Source organism: Cricetulus griseus, chromosome 8 (genome assembly GCF_003668045.3).
Source record: "Cricetulus griseus strain 17A/GY chromosome 8, alternate assembly CriGri-PICRH-1.0, whole genome shotgun sequence".
Lineage (NCBI taxonomy): Eukaryota > Metazoa > Chordata > Mammalia > Rodentia > Cricetidae > Cricetulus > Cricetulus griseus.
In genome coordinates, this window is record NC_048601.1 from 31,688,016 (window position 1) to 31,710,285 (window position 22,270).

Below are 22,270 nucleotides of genomic sequence, written 5' to 3' on the forward strand. Positions count from 1 at the left end.
TAGTTCTCTATACTGTCTCATTTTCCCAGTGTAACCAATACAGTGGTATACCTCAAACTGTGATCAAGAAAAAGGACAGTTCAAAGGCTAATGAACACAGATATAAATTCCAATACTTTGTTAGAACCAGACAACTAATAGGTAAGACATGCACCACTTAAATACTATACATACGAGCAGAAAGTAATTACAATCCTTAAATTGCAGATTATCAGTCTTGAAATTAAGAAGGAAACAAAGACCAATCCCCTTTACAAAAGGTGGGCAAGTGATCTGGGAGCAACTAAGTTGCTGTGATGGGAAAGAACGAACAGAAAACACAAGTTTTTCTGGAGACCTTTTATTTAAGTGTATAGGAAAGTGACCAAGACACTAAAGAAACCTTGACCATTCAAGAGATGTTTTCTGAGTTTTGTTGCTGTTTTGTCTAGATACAAGGACAATCAATCAACCTAATGACATGGGGCCAGCCATGTAACCAAGAAAAGAACTTCAGATTACTTTGGGGCAGAAGTAGGGAGATGCTCTAAGGATAGTGGAAGCCTAGACTTGAGGCTGCAACTGATACAGGATTATACCAGGTAGGGGTGAAATTCCGTACCTGGGATGGTGGTTGGAGTAGAAGAAGCTGAGCCTATGGTGATGCTGAGGTAGGTTAGAAGAGTTTGGTCTGTTTGTACATAACATAGATCAGCTGATTTTTGAGAAAAAAACAGTGGCCAAACACTGGCATCAAATTTCATCAAAAAAATATGTGTATTCTTGCTCAAACAATTTGAGCTATTTCAGACATACTTCTATTCAACGTATCTTTATAATGTATACCTTGATCTTCTTCGTCTTTGGTGCTGCACGACCCTTTTCTGGACTCTTTTTCCGCTTCTTGGGTTTGGTTCTTCTAACAGTTAAGGTGATGCTTGTAGGTGTGTGCTGTGTTGCTGTGTACAACACAGTGGAAGGAGAAAGCTCCTCATCCCAGCTTTCTGTTGCACTGCTATCCCCACCTGAAAAAAAGATGATTTCAGAGTTCAGGTACTAACATCACTTCCTTCCTTCCATGTGCACATCTGGTAAGTCATCACTTCTCTTATAACTATACATCTATAAATCAACATAGACCCCATCTTTCTTCTGGAAGCAAGATTTTTGTTGTTGTTGCATGAAGTGTAAGGTTTATTCCATATTCTATCTATTTTCCCACTCAAAGTAGTCTCCAGATTCGATTGTTTTAACTATAAATGAATAACTTAAAGAAAAAGGAATTTGTTTCTTTTTGGTACTCACAAAGAACAATTTGACTAGAGCTATACAGTGATTTTGTGGGGACTTCTTTACGTAAAGACAGTTATGTACTATAGGAGATAATTTAAATCACAAAATATTTAATCAAAACGTGGGCTTAACCCACCTTCTGCTCACCTGATATGTTGTCCTGCTTCCGCCGATGAAGTCTAATAACCTTCCCCCTGCTCATTCCCCTAAAGAGGGAAAATAAACTTAAAGTAGTCCTTCCAGCAGCATGCAGCACATCACATCATACATGGGAGAAGTGTCTCTGCATATACTACCCCCTCCCTCCCACCTACCAAATGTTTCCAGGACATTAAATTTCATATCAAATTCAATAGCTTTAACATCAATCTCTCATTCCTTGTTGTCAGCAATTCTCACCTAGTGCAGAGAATTCGAGCCAAGGAGCACTAAGGAATCATCTACATTAACAAACACAAGAAAGAATACTTTGAGCTTTTCCCTACTGATAAGAAACCCTAATCCCAGCAACCCAGATTTGAATTTAAGTGGAACAGGATCTTACCTGCACTTGTCACAGTTGAGAAGGAAGCCATCCTGAGAAAGACCACAAGGACACCAGGTAGGAACAGTCTCTCCTTCAGAGTTCGGGCTGTCTCCACAGCGTTCCTCTACGGGCGACGGCAGGCCATTCAGGTCAGAACGAGGGATGATCGTCTGGACAGGGGGAGAAGCAGGAGGTGTCGGAGGAGGAGGGGCTCCGTAATTATGATCCTGAAAATAAGATTTTTTAAATCAACAGTGTCCAAACACTGGCCCCTCTCTCCCCTAAAGTATGGTACATATGGAAAGAAAGAAGAAAGTAGTACCCTTTGTTTTTTGGCTTCAACCAGGAAAGTGATAAAACAAAATGCCAAGGTCAACTGGGACATAAAAACAAGAACAATGATGCAGGGCTAGACGTCCGCTGGAGGCAGGGAAGTGCAAAAGGGGCAACTTCGTCATGCTGCATATAAACATTTCAAGAAAGTCACAATGTATAAGAATGGATTACAATCCAGGAAGATCACTGCTCTGGAGAGAAACAAGTGCATACTCACAGCATAAGGCAGTCCTCGACACCCATGCCTCTGAGTGGTCCCATAATTATGAGTGGAATACACGCTCTTCTCATTAACTGCTGGACTAGCCTCCACAGATTCAGGGCTGCACAAAGGCGAAAAGCAACGCATGATAGCATAACACCTACTCTTCCCTTAAACTAACAGTTCACTTCCCATTCTAACCCCTTCTCTTTCCACAACCACCAGCCACTAGAATAAGAAAGAACTTAGTGAAACTCTATTCAACATAACTAAGCCTATAAATAATAGTGTTATTGAATGTGGATTTGTGTGTAACACGAAGCCAGTACAGGCAGATGTCTCAAGGCAGGCACCTGGGATACAAGGTGTCCCTAATGACAAACACAAACGTACCAGCAGAGCGGGGAGTTTCCCCTAGAGAAGCCACTCTGGGCTGGTTTAGACTCAGAACTATTCTTCTTAATTGGATCTCTTAATACTTCCATGAAACCTCACATGACATTTGCAGTGAGTGAGATGATGAAAGTGCCTTCTGCACTGCCCCAGGGACCAGGCCCTCTTCCATTCACTACCAAGACAGGATACCCTGAAGAAAGTACAGGCAAAAACAATGGCATCTTATATTTATCACACCTCTCATCTTGATGAACCCCCAAATACCTTTCACATATTAGAATTTCTCATCCACCAAGGACATGCAAGCATATTCAAAGACACAATTGTTTAACAGCTGCATGATAATAACATGGAACTTCAAAATAATCAAAGCTGAACTTGGAAGTTAGATTTGTTTTATGCTAAATAGTAATTGTAGCTACCATTATGAATCATCTATTACTTGGGTCTACATGTATTAACTCGTTTAATATCTGTGATTACTAAACATGGTAAGCAGCACTCCCTTTTTATAGAGGGAAGTGAAGCTGAGGTGGTGAGATTACATGATTTTTTCTAAGTTCATTTGCTGATAGAGCCAGGATTTGAAACAAAGATGTCTGACTCCAAAGCCTCTTCATTCCCCATTATGCCTTGCTTGAAAACAACTGTATTTGAGGCTTTACTAACCAGGCTCATTGAGAAACCTGAGTTAGTTTTGTTTTGTATTGATCCTGGGTGAGTAGAATATACACTGCCCAGGCACTTTTTTAAAATTAAAGAACCAAATACATTCTATGCAATAAATTTAACATAAGCTTTACTTGATAATAAAAAGGCATCCTTAGTGAAGGATAAAATGGGTTTTAGGGAAAGATAAAATAGGTTTTTGTCTGTTTTCTTCAACTTTGTTACTTGGTTAGGTTTTATGGACTTTTGAAGAATAATTAAGGAATGAAACTGTATGACTTGGCGAAAGTGAAAATGGATTATCTGTAATGTGTATTATTCAGAGCAAAGATTCACCCATTAGCAACTCCAAGGATCGGTGTTAATGCAACTCCAGAGATTGAAGGGTTTTAGGGAATCTAATAATTTAGCTTGCTTCAAATAACCATGTTCCTGCTTCAAGATATACAAAATGCACAACTCTGAGCAGGAGTAAAGCGTGCAATTCAATGTAGCACATTCACTGACAAGTGAGGGATAAAGTAAAATTCTGAGACATGTATCAAACTCACCTAGTTTTACGCTCCACAACTGTGAGAAGGGGTCTTATTAATAACAGCAAAGGTCATTTCTAGGTGAGGAACTTAGACAGAGGAAAGTATTCTCTGTTAGTGAGGTGCATGCACTTTAGTAATTGACAGGGTCTTCAAAATGGGAACTGGCAGTGGGGGTGGCTGGGAGGGAAATAATCAAGAATGCAGGTCAGTATTCTTGAGAAAAGGATGATCTGAACATGGGTCACTGAGGCAACTGGCTGAGTATTAGGAAACAGGTAGGGTTTCCTAAATGAAACCAAAGGCAGACAAGCATTAATAAAATGAAGGTAGAATTTAGTTTCTATGATGGATAGTTAAAAGAAAGTAATGAATTTATACACTGTTATTGATTATGTAAGTTACTAGATAAATAATCCAAAGGGTTGTACATGTTTTTAGGTAGGAGATTTTATACCATTAAACACATGGGGTGAAATAAGACATTTTTATTAGAAATGAATTTTTTTTTGTGGGACAGGAAAAATAAAAGTTGCATGAAATAAAAGATGGCCATGGAGATGGAGCTATGTTGGTTATATCTTACCCATCTCCAAACTGGGTAAATATGTACATATGCACTTCATGTGCAAGTCTAGGGAATAAAAATAAAACTTATATTGTGGAGGTTAACAGGCCACCCTACTGTTCAGTAGTATGTAGTCAAGCACAGCATTTAAAATATTGCTATGCATGTCTAATCTAAAATTTAAACACATCTTTAATGAGGAAACTTTACAATGTCTACATTGGTTAGGGATTAAACAGTTACACATTGATATACACACTGATTTTTATTTATATTTTAAAATACAGATTGAAAATTTACAGTATGAAGATCTGGGGATGTAGCTCAGTGGTAGAGTGCTTGCTTATCTAGTCTGTTTGAGGACCTGTGTTCAAGCCTCAGGACCATAAAATACAACACACACACACACACACACACACACACACACACACACACACACACACACACGGATTGCATGTCTTTAGTAGACAACCACTTTGTGCAAATAATTATATTTCTTTCTTCTTTGACTAAAATGTTCTAGCAGTTGGGGCATACACAGAGAAATTGAGCTCACACAGACAGTCTATCAATTATGTTCAATGAACAATATGCAGCTTGCTACTATGACACCTCTTAGAAAATAACTGAAATTCTGTCATACAAGAGATGCAAAGATTTTTTTTTGTTATGTTACATCTAGAAGTTTTCCTATAAGTGTGTGTGTATATACTGTAGAATGTAAATTGGTACAGAGTTAATAATCTCAGGAGGCAAGGTACAGATATCTTTCTTGGTTAGATATGTTTGTTGCCTTTAATACCAGAGTTTAATCTTAACAGTGCTTAGAACAATGGCTAGGCATGATGAAGAACACATATCAATAATAATTAATAGACTAGCACATAAGCTAACCAATTGACATCAATGCCCTTTGTAAAACTGCTCAACAAGAAAAAGTGAAATTGGTTGTGACCATAGATAGTATAAGAACTTGGGAGACACTTAATTAAAGCGCTCAGGAAGTCCTAGGATATGGCACTACAGTCATAATACAGACCAGACTGCTTTCACTCTTGCATTATTCCTGGATTTCCCAGTACACAGGCATAGCTATTATTATACTTTGAGGGAAATACTAGTTCTAAGAATGACTGCTTTGGGTCTTTTCCTTATCTATCAATTCCAAACTTATTCATTTAACTTCTTTATTTCTCATAAATATTAATAAGGTCTATTTATCCATCATATGTTAATATTGCAGTAGTTTATTATCTGATTAAGGCCTACAACCACTATACAATTGAGTTGGCTATCCAGTAACACAGGAAGACTTTTAAGTACTTTGTTTTGGGAGTTACACAATTGAAGTCTCAGATATAACTAAGTCTTGTTGGCATGCAAAAAAAAAAAAAAACAAAACAAAGCCCAGAGAAACAAAAAACAAAACCCAAAGAACCAAACCAAACCAAAAACCCCCAAGCAATAACAACAAAACACAAAACCTCTACAATAAAGACAACCGTCTTTCCTATGTCCGCCCCCCCTCCCATTGTTATATGGTAAGAAGCTTAAAAAACATCTTTCAATTCCAGACTACCCCAGAATACCATACATATTACTTCCTAGGGTAGTTTCATGTCTTCCTCTTTAAGGAACCCAATAAACAGTCAACAGTAGGCAGCTTTATGAAGAAATATACATGCTCTTTAATAATATCCTCAGTTTTAAGGAAACCACTATGAACATGGGATGCCATTCAACCCAGAATTCTGGAACAGTTGCTTTGCTTTGCTGAAGGGGAAAGAATTCCCAGGGACTGAAAATGGCAAGAGAAACGGGAATTAGAGCAACACCCACCTCACTCAAGAAGTGGCTGTGGGATCAAGAGTCTGAACTGGACCTGAACATATTCAAAACACCAGGATTTTTCCAGCCCAGACCCTAATCCCTGGTACTGCCTGGAATAGACTTGGCTTCTGGGGGTGTGCTGCCCCCTAGGCCCCTTGGGTCTCTTTCGCTGGACTTTCACATCCTGGTGTAGTGCCACTTCGTCTTGAAAGGTAGGGGGCTTCCACTTCCTTTCTGTAAGCAAGGAAGATTGGGTACAAGGGAGGTAAAAGGACAAGAGGGGGAATCTGTGAGCTGGGGCAATCTTGGACAACTTAAAAGAGAAGGGATACAAAAGGCTAAAAAATTTTAAACTGAGTAATATATAAAATTGTATAATGAAGGCCTACCTTCATTGTCATTTGGCATTTAAATTCTTCAAGAACTGAGTCTATTTTAGGGATTGGGCTTTTCGACAAATTCTGAATTCCTAATGCTGCTCTTAGCTGAAAAACAAGTTTGGTACCACTGACTTTGAAGGTCCTCTTTCTAGGCAACAAATATTGTAAAAACAGATGATACAGCTCTCCATGTCTTCTACCCCAGAGTGAGCTGGTTAAGCAGACTGCCCATATAGTATCAGCCCCTTTACTCTAGAATAATGACAAGTACATAGGAAGAGGCCTTCAAAGAAAATCAGTTGGAAAGAAAACCTCCTATCTTTCTTATCAGAATCATTAACTCTTTAGGAGGTGGTACACCTACTTCATTTCAATCTTCCCCACCCATAAAACAAGAAAATGTAACCATTGCTTGGCAACTTTGATTATATTTATTATTTACCCAGAAATACCTCCTTTAGAGTTCCTTTCCTCCCCCTCCTAATTCCTTTGGCCCTCCAGCTTGGGATGGGGGAAGGGCAAACCTAATGTTTTCTGAAGTGGGATAGGTTTGAATTAAGAAAATATTACATATAGCTTATTAACTGCCCAGAAGAAATCCATCCTCACACAAACTTGAAGCAATCCTATTATCTAGGAAGTAGCACTTACTCTGATCCAGCAGCCATATCTGAGTAGGATGTATCTGGTGTGGTGACTCCCAGAGGGATTGCAATGCTCATGACGTCCAAGACAGCAGAGAGTGGAAATCACGGGGTCCAATTAATGGAGACTGACCACTCAGAGAGTGGGGGTGAGCTGCAGAGCCTCAGCCAACATGTTATGGACATGAGGAATCCTGCCATAGAAAAGAAAAAAAAAAAAAAAACCACTGACCAGAGTTCTTCAAATTTATCTTAAACGTTGTACAGTGTTTTTCCACTGTTTTGTAAGTCTTTTGTGTGTTTGTGGTGTTGTGTACAGTGTATGCATGCCAAGTGTGTAGGCTTGAGAGTATTTATATATGCATATGGAAACCACAGGAGGATTCTGGATATCTTCTTCTATGGCTCTCAGATCTTATTCAGTATTTTGGCTGGCCAACAGGCTTGGTCTCTATTCTCACAAACACTGATTAGAAGTATGGGAAGTCAAGTCCTCCTGTCTTTTACATGGATGCTAGAGAAAGGTTTTAAAGAATAAACTAGGTTTACTATGCACTCTAATTTACTAATGTTCTACAACTGAGGTTAGTAAAAAGTTATGCTTACTTTTAAATTTCTATTTTAATTATTTTCTTTTCTGCCAAAGAGAAAAAATAGCCTGCCTGGCTCACTAACAATCACATGTTCCCCTCTAATTGCCCAACAGAGTTTCCCAGTAGTCTAGGATATACCAAACGAGCTTTAAGATTCAGGACAGTTATCAGATGTATCCTAGTATACTCCGTAATACTTCCATTTCAACTTTTCCCTAGGCAATCAATAAATGTAGCTTTACCAACACTCATTTATTTCTTCTAAAGTAAACCCAATAGAGATAAATTAGTTGTTTATATTTGATCAGATAGCCATTTCTATGCTTTGACTTGTTTTTTAAAAATACATATGCATATGGGTGTTTTGCCTGCTATGTCTGTATACTACAGGCATGCAGTGCCCACATAGGCCAAAAGAGGGCATTGGATCCCCTCAGACTGGAGTTTCAGACAGTTGTGAGCTGCTATGTGGTGCTAGGTATTGAACTCAGGGTACTCCAGAAGAACCAATGTTTTGAACTGCTGAGCCATCTCTCTAGCCCCTCTCTGATTTCTTTTGAATAGTATTAACTAGTCTTGGAGAAGATATAATTATCCAAAGACTTGTATTTGGGCAGCAATACATACTGATAGATATGAATGAATAAAAACATAAACCAGAGGGGAAAGCTAATCATGTGGGGGCAGAGGATATACAGAAATCTGTTAGTTCCTGCTCAATTTTGCTGTGACTTAAAAAGTATAAGTGAGAACTTTTTCCTCTTTCTTCTCTCTGATACCACAGAAACTCTAAACATTTCTTGACAAAGATTACAGATTTTTTTTGCATAAAAAACAATAAACAAAAAAAGAACAATGATCATACTCTGATTTGGTAACCATAAATCAGTATTATTTATGAAGAAATAATTTCATTGAATAGTGAATAGGGGAAAAAAAACAAAAAGCAGAATCTGCATGACTCACATCAATGGTTTCATATTCATGTAAAAAGAGCCACTAAAGCATCATCAAACAAGAAGCATTTTATGTGGGTGTTCAGAAGTCAATATAAAGCCAAAGGCCGAGGCTAAAAAGGGTCTCATGATTGATACATGAATTTATGCTAAGAGAACAGAAAGTCAAATAATTATCAGCCAGGTGGTCGTGGCACATGCCTTTAATCCCAGCACTTGGGAGGCCAGCCTGGTCTACAGGTGAGTTCTAGGACAACCAGGGCAACACAGAGAAACCCTGTCTCAAAAAAAAAAAAAAAACAAAAAAGTCAAATAATTATCAATGCTGTTTAAAAATAGCTAAATAAAATGAAAAGCATAAGATACTGGTTGAACCAATCTAGGAATTAATGGAGATTTTGAGATGTGAATTTTATTTTTATAAATGACACAAATTAATGTGGCTAAGAATTTAAGGATTTAAGGATTTAAGACTACCTATACTTTTGCACCATTAGTTCAGAAAACTATCACTGCTATAAACTAAAATGGTTTTCTGTAGGACCTGGGTCTCTACAAATAGGGTATGGCAAAATACCCATTTTTTCATCCAATTCAGGGTGACAATGTTAGACTGAAACTGAAATGCAAATGAAGTTAACTTTCCTATTAACTTGTCATAATTCATGATAGATGCGACTGGTCCTCTTGCTGTTTTTGGACCAACTTACAAATAAACACCCACCCCAAGTAGTCAAACGAGAATTCTCAAACACACAAGCCATTGGGAAAATGTCCTAAATTTATAAATGACAAAACAAAGAGACCACCTACAAATAAGCCCAAAGGGCATACTACAGAGTTGATATTCTTTCTAATTTTAGCACTGTTAGATAATTTTCATTAAGCAAAGCCTAGAAGTCGTTTGACCAGATAGCCAGAAATCCATCTGATGATCATAACCTCTGATTAGTCAAAGGAATCCAAATCATGTGTTCTTTTTCAGAAAAGGCCTTTAAAAAAAGAAATGACTCATCTGGGTGGTGGTGGCACATGCCTTTAATGCCACCACTTGGTAGGCAGAGTACTTAAGTTCGAGGTCAGCCTGGTCTACAAAGTGCCAGGACAGGCTCCAAAGCTACACAGAGAAACCTGTCTTGGAGGGAAAAAATAATGACTCAACATTATTAACAATCCTTTGCTATAGCCACCACTAACATGCATTCATAAAAATAAATATCCATGCAACCACCCATCGGCAGACATATATCTAGGCTGTTAGCTAGTTTCTTTCCCCTCTGACAGTATAACTTGAAAAAGATACAATACAAGGAAAAATATTAAAAGTTACTTCAGGTAGTACCTCCTTTTAATAATGAACAAATTAGTCGGGCATGGTGTCGCACACTTTTAATCCCAATACTCGAGAGGCAGAGGCAGTCAGATCTTGTGAGTTCGAGGTCAGTCTGGTCTACAAAATGAGTTCCAGTACAGGCAGGGCTACACAGAGAAATCCGGTCTCAAAAAACAAACAACAACAACAACAACAACAACAAAAGAATAAATTATTTCTATATAACCTAATGAAATCCTAACACAATGACTGAGTGTGGTGGCATATACTTGTAATCCCAGCATTCAACAGGCAGAAGGATCAAGAGGGGCCAGGCTGAACTACATAGTCAGACCATGTCTCCAATGCAGTGGTGAAATGTTACACCAGCTATTTGGACAGTTGATATACAATCTTTAGCCTCTTAATTTCTCTTCATAAATTTTTTTCCTCTTGTGTAGCTTCATATAACTATACTACTGCTACTGTTCTGATGAAGGCAACTGTAATTGGCCAGCTTGACCATATTGTTCTAAATTATGCTTCCATAATAGTGAGGTTTCTTTTTTAAAGTTTATTTATTCATGTCTATGGCTGTTTCATCTACATGTATACCTGCACACCAAAAGAGGGGGCATCATCTCCCATAGGACTACAGTTACAGAAAGTTGTAGGTTCTGGGAATTGAACTCAGAGCTTCTGAAAGAGCAGCCAAAGCTCTTAACTGCTGGGCCATTTCCCCAGACTCCATGATGAGGTTTCTTAATCCAAATTCTGATAATACAAATATTCTCTTTATATAGTCCCTTCCCTGAAATATGGTGTGAAATGTGGCCATTTAGATGTTAATTGAACTTTTTCTAGATCATATATACACACAATCTTTTATTATAACACTACCTTGTGTAAGAAATGAGATATTTACTCTGGTTTGTCAAGTCTATAGTTAAGAGTAACTATTCATTTAATCTCATAGTTTGCCCTGAAAAGAGTGTAAGAACTCTCTAGACAGAAATAATTTCAAGATATCATTTACTTCATTACTCAAATACTTATCACTAAAACACAAAAAATGGCAGGGAGTCTTACAAAAACATTTTTACCCACTGCTATAGTTCCACTGGCTAAATACTATGTCTAACACATCAACAAGGATCAAGAAAACATTAAGAGAACTCATCATGGTAACCAAGATCTGCATTTACTAAAATTCAAAATACATCAATTGTAAAGATTTGGGTCAGTCACCTTTGAGGTCCCCCCAATTATCTGCCAGTAGCCCTGAAGACCTAGAAAAGGCTTAGACACAAATTAGTATATGAAGAAAAATGGATGGGCTTACAAAGTGCAAAGTGGAATCCTACAGATTAATGATAATTTTGTTTGCTGTACTGCCTTATTAATCACTTTAGTTTCCATTTAGCACCAAGCCTAATCTTCTAACTTGCATACCCCACTGTGCACAAAATAAACTAAGGGCAGGAAGGAAATGGCCTTGACTTCCAAGGTGATGAGATACTATCATAGGCTGTATCTCTTCCCTTCAAATAAAAACTCTGCTGTTTCCCAATGGATCCTCAAACCTGTTTCCACCCCTCTTTCCTTTGGGGAGGGGGGTGTTTCTCCCCCAAACTCAGTAAGTAGCTTTTCCTTATTTTGAAAAGTATCTGTAGCCCAAATCAGGCTTGAATATGAATCCTGCTGGCCCAACCTCCCAAATGCTATCATAAGCATCTGCCACCACATCTGGCACAGACCTCTTTCCATCAGATTAAATCCTCCACCAGATTTACTCTGGACAAGGGCCTAGCAAAAACATTGAATCATGACTCCTTTCTTCTCCCTCATTCCATTCTTGACAATGGGTTGGGGCACGTTTGGGGGTGGGAAGGGGAGAGTTAATCAGTTCTAACTGTGGGTCAACTCCAATTTTCTACATTCCCCAAAGGAAAGGAAAACAAGTAGCCTGTAAGATTTGGGGGAAAAGAGGAGGAAGAAAGGGAAGAGGTGACCAGTATTTCTTAAATGCCAGTATTTTCTCCACAAAGTCAAATATAGTATTGGCCAGAATGAGCTCTCCATACCTGAAATATTAATGGGTCATAAATACAGAAAGAGAGCTGTTCATGAGTCACCAACCATTAAAGGGCATTCTACTTCTTTTCTTTTTGTGGATTTCCATTTCTTAAAAACCTGGAAAACAAACTACTCTTTAGAAAAATATTTTCAAAAGCCTACTCAGAATTAAAAGGTGAAAAGGTATGATGGTGAGAGTAAAAAAAATAAAGTAGGCCAAATCTTCAGCAGCAGCAGCAAGTAAGAAAAAAGGACAGAGGCAAAGTAAAAATATAATTTCACCCTCCTATCAATTAACAACCTCTATAGAATATGGGGTCTACAAACAAACCTAGTTTGTCTTCTTTTGAGAGTCACCATTTATATGTAGTTTCTATAGTTTTAAGAGATTTCAAAAGAAATACATCAGACAGGTGAGGCGGAAGCAGCTGGGAGACAAGAGTCCAATGAACAGCCAACCCAATCAAAGAAACACAGAACAAGTCTGCTTTAGCCATCCTGTGAAGAGGACTGGCAGGAAGGAGTGCTGCTTCAGAAAGAGAGCAGGCTTCAGACCGTCTTTGTACTGAGGCTGTGGACCTTGGCCACTCTCCCAGAGATGATGCAATCCTAATGAACAAGATCTGCTGCCAGACAAACGATTGTTAGCAGCCTTTGCAGACAGCAACTCAGCCAAGAAGCAATCTCTGATCAGTTTTCCATAAGCCACCAGAATGTCAAATTTCTCCAATTTCAGTTTCTGTTAAAATGAAGGGAATATCCCACCCCACATACACCAACCTCCCCGCCCCTTTAAGAATGTTCCTTTGTCTTTCCTCACATTCTTTTAATTTGTTTGGGTTTACAGTGTCTACTACTCATGACTAAATGTAAAATGAAACACCAAGAACAATTTTATTTGGATGAACAGAATTCTTTCAACACATTAATGATAGCATATTTATTATCATTATCTTCCTCAGTCTAAGAAAACTGGAACACAGTGGACTCATGAAGTATGAAAACTGCTATGAAACCTGGTATCCAATTATGAGCTAGAAAATTAAAAATAAATATTTAACTTAATCTAGGGGCAGAGAGGTAAATATCTTGTATTTCTGGAATTATATGGAACTCAGTACATAAAATAATGTCATCTAGTAGAGAAAAGGGAGAAAATCTACTCTTGCTTAGGCCAACATAAAAGACAGTTAATGGAATCTTTACAGTGTTATTCACAATGCTCACTTTTCTAAGGGGTAGAATTACAATATGACTTCAGCTCTTACAAGAGTCAATGTTTACACTCTATTAACTTAGACTCCAACTTACACTCAATGTAAAAATCATCCCTAGCATTGTCATCTTAGGCCCAATTTCTTTTTCAGTTTCAGTACCAGATTTTTCATACATAATACTGTTTCTTACCTTGTTAAAGACCTAATGAACTACAGCTAGCTAGAAGCCACAAACCAAATTTCCTTTTAAAACAACCCTCTTAAACTGGGGTGAATATAAACTTAAAACTCAGGTATCTAAGAAATACCCTGAAATCATTATATTCATCCTCATGTTTACATGATTATGCACGCTCTGAAAAATCTTTAGTAGGCTAATGAATAATTTAAGAGATTTTTTTTTTTTTTTTAGTTTTTCGAGACAGGGTCTCTCTGTGGCTTTGGAGGCTGTCCTGGAACTAGCTTTTGTAGACCAGGCTGGCCTCGAACTCACAGAGATCCGCCTGTCTCTGCCTCCCGAGTGCTGGGATTAAAGGCGTGCGCCATCAACGCCCGGCGAGACCCTATCTTTAAAAAAAAAAAAAAAAAAAGAGAGAGAGAGAGAGAGTGAGAGAATTACCTCCAGAAAAATTGCAACAAGAGCTGAAAAAGGGGGGGAAAAACTGGTAATTTTACAATTTAATCTGGTTATCTAAAATGCTGTAAATGTAAACTGATTTTTTTTCTTAAATTAGTTTTTCTTAAGACTATAAATTTTAAAAAAAGAATCAGGAAATTTTCTATTAGGATGGGGGGGTTGAGAGAGGATTTCTTTCTGTAGCCTTGGCTATTATCCTAGAACTGGTTCTGTAGACCAGGCTGGCCTCAAACTCTGCCCCTCTGCCTCTGAGTGCTGGGATTAAAGGAGCATGCCATCACCACCTGTTTTATAGTAGGACTTTTAAATGACTTTTACCCTCAACAATTTCTACTTTTGTTTTTAATTCTATACTTAGTTTTTTAGATCACAGAACAGTTCAAAATGCAAGTTTTACCTATGCAATCAGCTTTTTGCAGAACTCATATACTATTTGAATTATGTTTATCCATTTTCTAGCCAAATCCCACGTATTCCAAGGAAAAACTACCAACACCATAACATTACTTTTTACCTTCGGAGAAAAGGATGATATGAAAAAGGATTACATAAGGAGCCAGAAAATTTGTAATGTAGCCCACAATTTAGTTTGATGACTTCAGAAACATTGTATTACACAGGATGAATTCTACAAGGTCTCAAAATGAAATACTCATATTCTTTTTTCCTGCTTCAAATTTCTGTGAATCCTGGCATACTCTCATCTGGCTTGGCAATTTATATAATGTCTCAAGTCAGTCCAACAGAAAGAATACTGTCTGGCTGACTCTTAAGATGCACATGGAGAAGAATTTGCAGCAGCATGTTTACACAGCTCTGTAGTTAGGTCAGAATCTATGAAGATAGAGGAACTATCATTAATAACCTGAACGTGGCCAAAAACAGCTTTCACTTTTCCCAAACTGTATTTCGATTCTGCCACAAAAATAAATAAATAAAATGTGGAAAACATGACAAAGAATTAAACAATCCCACAATAAAACCCAAACAAAAAGTACAGGCTGGGCATGGTGGTAAAAACTTTTAATTTCAGTTCTTGGAAGGAGAGCTCTGTGAGTCCAAGGTCAACATGTGTTAGATAGTAAGACCCTGTCTCAAAATAAAACCCAACACATAAACAGCAAAAGGGAGAGAAAGGATAAGCATTATATAAACTTTTAAGAATATTCAGAGATCTGGTGAGAAGTTAAACTAACTTAGATAATATAAAGTTGGGCTTAACTCTGAAGATAGTGACTATAGGCAAAAGATCCATGAGTTAGGGAAAAACGTAAAAAAGACAGAGACTGCAGATACATGATTTACTAATTCAAGCCAAGTTAAAATTTCCTTTTCTCCTAGTTCTTCTCCAGTAACACCAGTTTACCTTTTCATCTCTCTCTCTCTCTCTCTCTCTCTCTCTCTCTCTCTCTCTCTCTCTCTCTCTCTCTCTCTCTCTCTGGTTTTTTGAGAAAAGGGTTTCTCTGTGGCATTGGAGGCTGTCCTGGAACTAGCTCTTGTAGACTAGGGTGGTCTCGAACTCAGAGATCCACCTGCCTCTGCCTCCTGAGTTTAAGGTGGATTAAAGGTGTGTGCCACCATTGCCTAGCTACCCTTTCATCTCTTAATACATTCTCTCCTGGAGATTTCTGGAGTTGGTATAAGCCAATGTCCATAAAGCTTTACTTACTATGAAGCCATTTAAAACCAAATAAAAAGAAACTCCTACTTATAATGGCTATTTGAATGAGGCTGAGCTGTATGTAGCAAAAGAAGAGTAGGGAATGTAGTAGTGTAAGACCATACACCATGACAACAAAAATAAACATCATCTTAAATTAGCAAGACTCTTTAAGAACTTTGTGTCCTAATATTGTCAAGAATATCCTCCTCTTGTTCTCTTATCATGGTTCAAGATCAAGTTGAGAAGAAGAACCCATGTGAGAACTTCACATCCATAAGCTTTGTCTCAGTATCTGCATGGAGAAGAGTGGAGACATACTGACCCTGACCACAGACAGCTCATAGACCAGACACCTATACTTTCCAAAGCCAGATACACCGTTAGGTCTTTTGGCATAAGGAGAAATGAAAAGATTGCTGTTCGCTTCATAGTCCATCCAGACAAGCAGAAGAAATGCTGGGAAAAGGTCTGATTATGAGTTATGAAAAAATAACTTCTCAGGTATTGGAACAATACTGGGATTCAAGAACACCTTGAACTGGGCATTAGATATGACCTGAACATTGGGATCTATGGCCTGGACATCTTTGTGGTGCTAGGTAGGTCAAGTTTCAGTATCACAGGACAGATTGTGTTGGGACCAAACAGAATTAGCAAAAAGAAGAATGATGGGATCGTCCTGCCTGGCAATTAGATTTTATTCTAAAGGTCAATAAAATTTTCTCAGAGAAATGAAGAAAAAAAGTGAGAAAATGCAAGGCTCCTAATAATCAAATAGAGATCTTGTCCTCAAGGAATTTAGACTGAATTCTATGCTCAAGACTTCTGAGCCTGGTAGGGTGGTGCACACCTGTAAGCAGTTAAGAGGTAGAAGCAGACAAAGAGCTCTATGAGTTCAAGACTAGTCTGGTCTACAAAGTGGAGTTCCAAGTCAGCCAAAGGCTGAATAGTGAGACCCATCTCAAAAATCCCAAACCAAACCAATGAACACCCCCCCCCCCAAAAAAAAGACTTCTGAGGTTCTGTCCTACTGTGTTCTTACCATCAGATGCTATTTAAGAACTCTTTCATACCAGCAGTGTACTTCAGTAGGCAGGAGAATCTCACACTCATATATACTTGCCTCCTTTTAACAAATTCAGAACTTTTTGATCGTCAAACCCAGAGATATAGACAAGTTTATCTTTTCTAGATGGAGTTATTTGCACATATTTACTAACCCCATACTTGTACTGATTTAGACAAACTCTTCTACTTCACAAAAATAGGACTTAAAATATTTTATGATTTTTGTGTGTGAACACATATTCATTCATATGTATAACTATGAGTTTGCAGGTCAGAGTTTAACGGATATCCAAAGTTATTGTCCTTGTTTAAGTCAGGGTCTTCTGTTCACTATTGTGTATACAGTGCTAGCTAGCCCCCTATTGCTAGGGATTTTCCTGCCTTTGCCTTTCTATGTCTGAGTTAACAGGTCTGAGTTGTGTTGGGCCTTTCATGGGTTCTGAGGAATCCACTCAAACTCAGCCCTCACACTTGTAAGCCAAGTACTTTTAATCAATGAGACATCTTCCAGCCTTCATTATTTTATAGACAAAAACAGAATTATAAAAAGATTAACTTATGGGCCGGGCGTTGGTGGTGCACGCCTTTAATCCCAGCACTCAGGAGACAGAAGCAGGTGGATCTCTGTGAGTTCAAGACCACCCTGGTCTTCAAGAGCTAGTTCCAGGACAGCCTCCAAAGCCACAGAGAAACCCTGCCTCAAAAAACCAAAAAGATTAACTTATGGGACTAGGGGTGTAGCTGAGTGGTACAGTGCTTGCCTAGCATTCAACAAGCCCAAGGTTGGATGATTAACAATGAAAGGGGGAAATTTTACTAACAAGAAAGTCACACGTATGGCAGTAGAGTTCAAAAGAAAACTAAGATTTTAACGTGTAGCCTTTATTTATTAATTAAAGCAATTAATCACTACTTTGGATAGCAATATCTAAATAAGTGTGTTTATTAAATAGCACTACATTAAACAAGCCCAGAATAAAATTCCCAGGTCTTTGGAATGAATTTATATTATGTGGATTTACCTTGGGTTTTGCATTATGCATATTTTGCACTTTTCCCTTTATTCATCATTGATTCAACAACAACAAAAAATACTATAAACATAAAAGCTATTTGAAGATGTGACTTCCTACATGGGCTTAGGTATTCTGCAGGCTGATCACAAACTCCAATCCACCTGTCTCTACCTCCTGCATGCTAGCATTATAGGCATGTGCCAAAACACCTGGTTTTATGTGGTGCTTGGAATAAAATCTAGGGTTTTGTACATGGTAGGCAAGCACTCTTACAAGCTGAGCCACATCTTCAGCCTTGATGATGTTCCTTCCTTCACCTTTTTCTCTTCCTTCCTTCCTTTTTTTTTTTTTTTTTTTTTTTTTTTTTGAGAGAGGCTCTCAACTATGTAGCTCTGGCTGTCCCAGAACTCCTCATCAAACTCAGAGATCTTGCCTCTACCTCCCAAATGCTGGATTTAAGGTGTGGCATCACCTTAACTGATCCCTAAAGATGTTTCTTAACTCTTTAGGCTTATCTATTGACAAGTATTACATTTTCACAACCACATTTAAAAAAAACAAAAACCAACCTCAAACCTTGTATGTTTCTTTCTGTAACTGAGTCTAATTCTGAAAGAAAAGTAACCCTCCCGACTGCTTAAATCAATCCACTACATTGTTTACTAGGGAGATTTTATGCTATTTAGAGAAAACACAAAAATTTTTCTTAAGAATAAAGGTAAGTACAGCAGGAAGATTTCTTAGAATATAGAAGAAATGGGCTTGACCATGCATGTTATGAATTCCTGACAAAGTAGCTAAGAATAAAACATTAAAGAAACCTAAAGCTCAGTGCTCTGATGTGTACAAGAGGCTTCCTCACTGAAGTTGGCTGGCTCTATCAATAAAGATCCTTATAATTAAGTTGTTACAAAGGTGCTTATAAAAATATACAAACATAATCTGGGTGTGGTGGCACATGGCTGTAATCCTAGAACAGGAGGAGGCAAAGGCAGGTGAACTACTTACTTTGAGTTTAAGGTTAGTATGCACAGCAAGTTTCAGGTTGGCTAGGGCCACCACAGTGACACCATATCTCAAAGAAACCCAACATTAAAAGAGCACTAAAAATCAAACAAACCAAAAGACCCAGACCCTCATAGAAAAGTAGCCGGGCAGTGGTGGCACATATGCCTTTAATCCAGCACTTGGGAGGCATAGGCAGAGGCAGAGGCAGGTGGATCTCAATGAGTTCGAGGCCAGCCTATTCTACAAAGTTCCAGGACAGCTAGGACTGTTATACAGAGAAACCCTGTCTCGAAAGAAAAAGAAAATAGCCTGACCAGCTCTGTAAGGTGGTTTTACTTAACAAGACATACCTTTGTGTAAATATGTACTTCTTCAGTGATACCACAGCACACTTCTATTGATTCATTACAATTTAAATGAGTCCTCTGAAAGTAGATGCTCACACTGTTACTTATTTTTGGTGTTCTGCAGTGCTGTACTGAACATCCATACATGTTTTTACTGAGAACTTTCTTCACACATAATGCACACAAGTCCTTAGGACAAACTGTCCTAAGTGGAACTGCTAAGATAGTATGAACATGTTTCATAGACTTAAGAAATCATCGTCCAAAAATTAAGAGTCACTTTACATTCCTACAGACATTGGTAAATAACAGCTAAATGTTATTTAATCCCAGTATTATCTTTATAACAAGTTCCTATAGCAAGTTCCAAAAACAAATTGTGCACATTATATCTGAGTGCAGTTGTACCTTACTTAACGTAACTAATGATAATATATGAAAGGCCTACCTATCTTAAGAATAAAGTTGTGGAGGGAATCAGGATCATCACTCTTCTACAAGGTTCAGATGAATAAGCTTATGTAAGCCAACAACTACGAGACTGCTTATTTATGTTCAAATGTGAATTATTTTCAAATGAATGCTTTGCCACTACTTTGTAACTAACTTAAAACCTCAGATTTGATTTTATTTTGCTGAATTTGAATATGATATGGTGGCTAAAGATGATCTTGAATTCTTGACTGTCCTGCCATTATCACCTCCTAAGTGAAGCATCATCACCACAACAGAAGCTAAAAATTCGCTTAAACAAAAGTTCATGTTCCAGGGAGAGTAAGGACATTTACTGAAAAGTATGATGATCTGAGTTCAATCCCCTGGACCCACATAGTAGAAGAGAACCAACCCCAGAAAGTTGTCTTCTGACCTCCACATGGAAATCCAACTCATACCCACAGTGCAAATGCACACATTCACACAACAACAACAAAATTACATGTTCCTGATTTCAACAGATCTCTTATAAATCAACATTAATAACTAAAAAGCAGGCTTCAAGGTGGGGGGGAATCCTTGAAAGTGTAAAAATTGGCCAGTTTGGTGATACATGCCTTTGATTTCAACACTAAAGTGGGCAGAGATAGGCAGATCTCCTGTGAGTTAAAGGTTGCCTAGGTCTACACAGAGTTCCAGAGCAGCCAGGGTACACAGAGAGACTCGTCTCAAAATACAAAACAAAAATACAAAAACTATTCCTACTGATTAGAAACACTCCAAAACTATGCTATGGAAAACTAGCAATACATTTGCATAGGATACTTTATTTTCGGTCCTCACAGACCACTAGCAATTTATACACTGCTTAATTACCACTTGCCACAAAGAATGGCAAAATTAACTTGATTCTTCCATAAATTTAGGATTTCTAATTTTCAAGACTGCTTTTCATATTATAAATTCCAACTCTTAGAGGAAACAAACACACTGGCTCTCCATTTGCTTTAGTGCATTATTCAAACAACTTTAATTTCTGAATGTTACCTAGCTTGTTTTTCTACCAACTTTCAAACAATACAATTTTAGCCATGACTCGACTATATATACTCACAAATTCCTGTTGATCCTACTTTAGTGATCTGCTTAAAGGAGATAATATTGGTCCTTACTTTGACTATAAGCCTCCTGCATTCTAAATACTATAAAACAAAAAAGGCAAAGACAAACATTTAGGTGCTGCCTCCATTCCTTATTCTCCTGAAACACAAATTTAGGAAGTCTTTTATGACTTCCAGACCTTTTACTAATTCTTTCCAAAAAGTATTCATTTAAAAGCTTATCAAGAGCAAATAGTCTCTTAATACAAATAAAACCAAGCAGCCTCCAATGTCTAGTAGCCATTATTTGAATTTTCAAAAACAAGAACTGAATTCACAAATTTGCTTAGACAATAACTGCTTTATAGGTGGGCTTCATAGGCTTCATGGCCTGTCCCCTTTCAGGCCAAAAAACTTACTGAGTTTGGTATATGTTGCTCTCTTAGCAATCGGATTCTAGGGTACCTGCAGTTCTTAACTATTTTAAGAAATGATCACTGACATTCACAAGAATCTGATGAATACTATAAAACTTTTCCTCAGAAAAACAGAGAAAAAAATATGATCTACAATGTCTAGAAACTCACAAGCTTTTGTTCTGTATACCCTTTTCTGAACTGCAACTAGCCTGGACAAAGGAGGCTCAAAAATGACTGATAATGTATAGGTATTTGGAAGAGGCCTGTTTCCCATTACCAAGGAAATAAGAATTTGCAATAAGTATAATAAAGGATAACACTCAATAACTTCCCATTCATTTCCTCTCTAGTCATATTCTATGATGCAGAAGCCCTTTGCAATCCTGATAAAGAATCCTAAATAAGGGAAGATCAAAACATATTCTAAACAACAGATGGAGAGAAGTGCAGATTTTATCAGTAGAGACAAAGGTTCCAGAAATCAGGATGATATAGTACAATGAAAAGATCTTAAAATCAACAGATTTGGCATATTGTATTATTTAGCTCTGTGGTCACTCTAACTAAATGTTTGCAATCCACCTCAACGCATGGTTCTGAGAACTAAGCACATTATAGGACCCAAATTTTGGTATGAAGCTTTCCAATACTAGGAAGGAACAAAACAGGAATTTGGATGAAAACAAAAAAGGAACTCCATTCCTGCTTCTAAGTCAACTGTTTCAAGTGGAGGCGAAGAAACTGAGTTTTGTTCCATGTCATTAATGATGTTAATGCTTGAATAATATGCAGGCATATTTAACTATCAGGTCAATTTTCTTGGGTAAGTCTTGAACATTTGGCATGGAAATGCTTTACAAAAATTCAACTTATAGGGTCAGGCAGTGGTGGTACATGCCTTTAATCCTGGCACCCAGGAGGCAGAGGCAGGCAGATTTCGATGAGTTTGAGGTAAGCCTGGTCTACAGAGCAAGTTCCAGGACAGGCTCCAAAGCTACAGAGAAACCCTGCCTCGAACAACAACAACAACAAAAAATCAACTCATAAAGATCTAGTATATATTGAAC

General features: G+C 37.8%; 1 protein-coding gene across 14 annotated transcripts in view; it reads right to left on the reverse strand.

Moving 5' to 3' along the window:
* The window catches only part of Setd5 (SET domain containing 5), a 79,096-nt gene that overhangs the window by 40,225 nt on the left and 16,601 nt on the right, over positions 1–22,270 (reverse strand). For 2 of the 14 annotated variants that reach the window (XM_027429049.2, XM_035448622.1), the window contains exons 1-7: positions 7,364–7,503; positions 6,342–6,566; positions 2,730–2,922; positions 2,352–2,457; positions 1,817–1,968; positions 1,420–1,478; positions 826–1,004 (exon numbers count right to left, since the gene is read on the reverse strand). In XM_027429049.2, coding sequence (XP_027284850.1) covers positions 826–1,004; positions 1,420–1,478; positions 1,817–1,968; positions 2,352–2,457; positions 2,730–2,821 — 588 coding nt within the window. In that variant the 5' untranslated portion in view covers positions 2,822–2,922; positions 6,342–6,566; positions 7,364–7,503. Of the gene's footprint in view, positions 1–825; positions 1,005–1,419; positions 1,479–1,586; positions 1,713–1,816; positions 2,026–2,120; positions 2,258–2,351; positions 2,458–2,729; positions 2,923–6,341; positions 6,567–6,721; positions 6,818–7,363; positions 7,551–22,270 lie in introns of those variants that run through there. The other 12 variants (XM_027429046.2, XM_035448618.1, XM_035448621.1 and 9 more) reach the window with 9 other exon arrangements.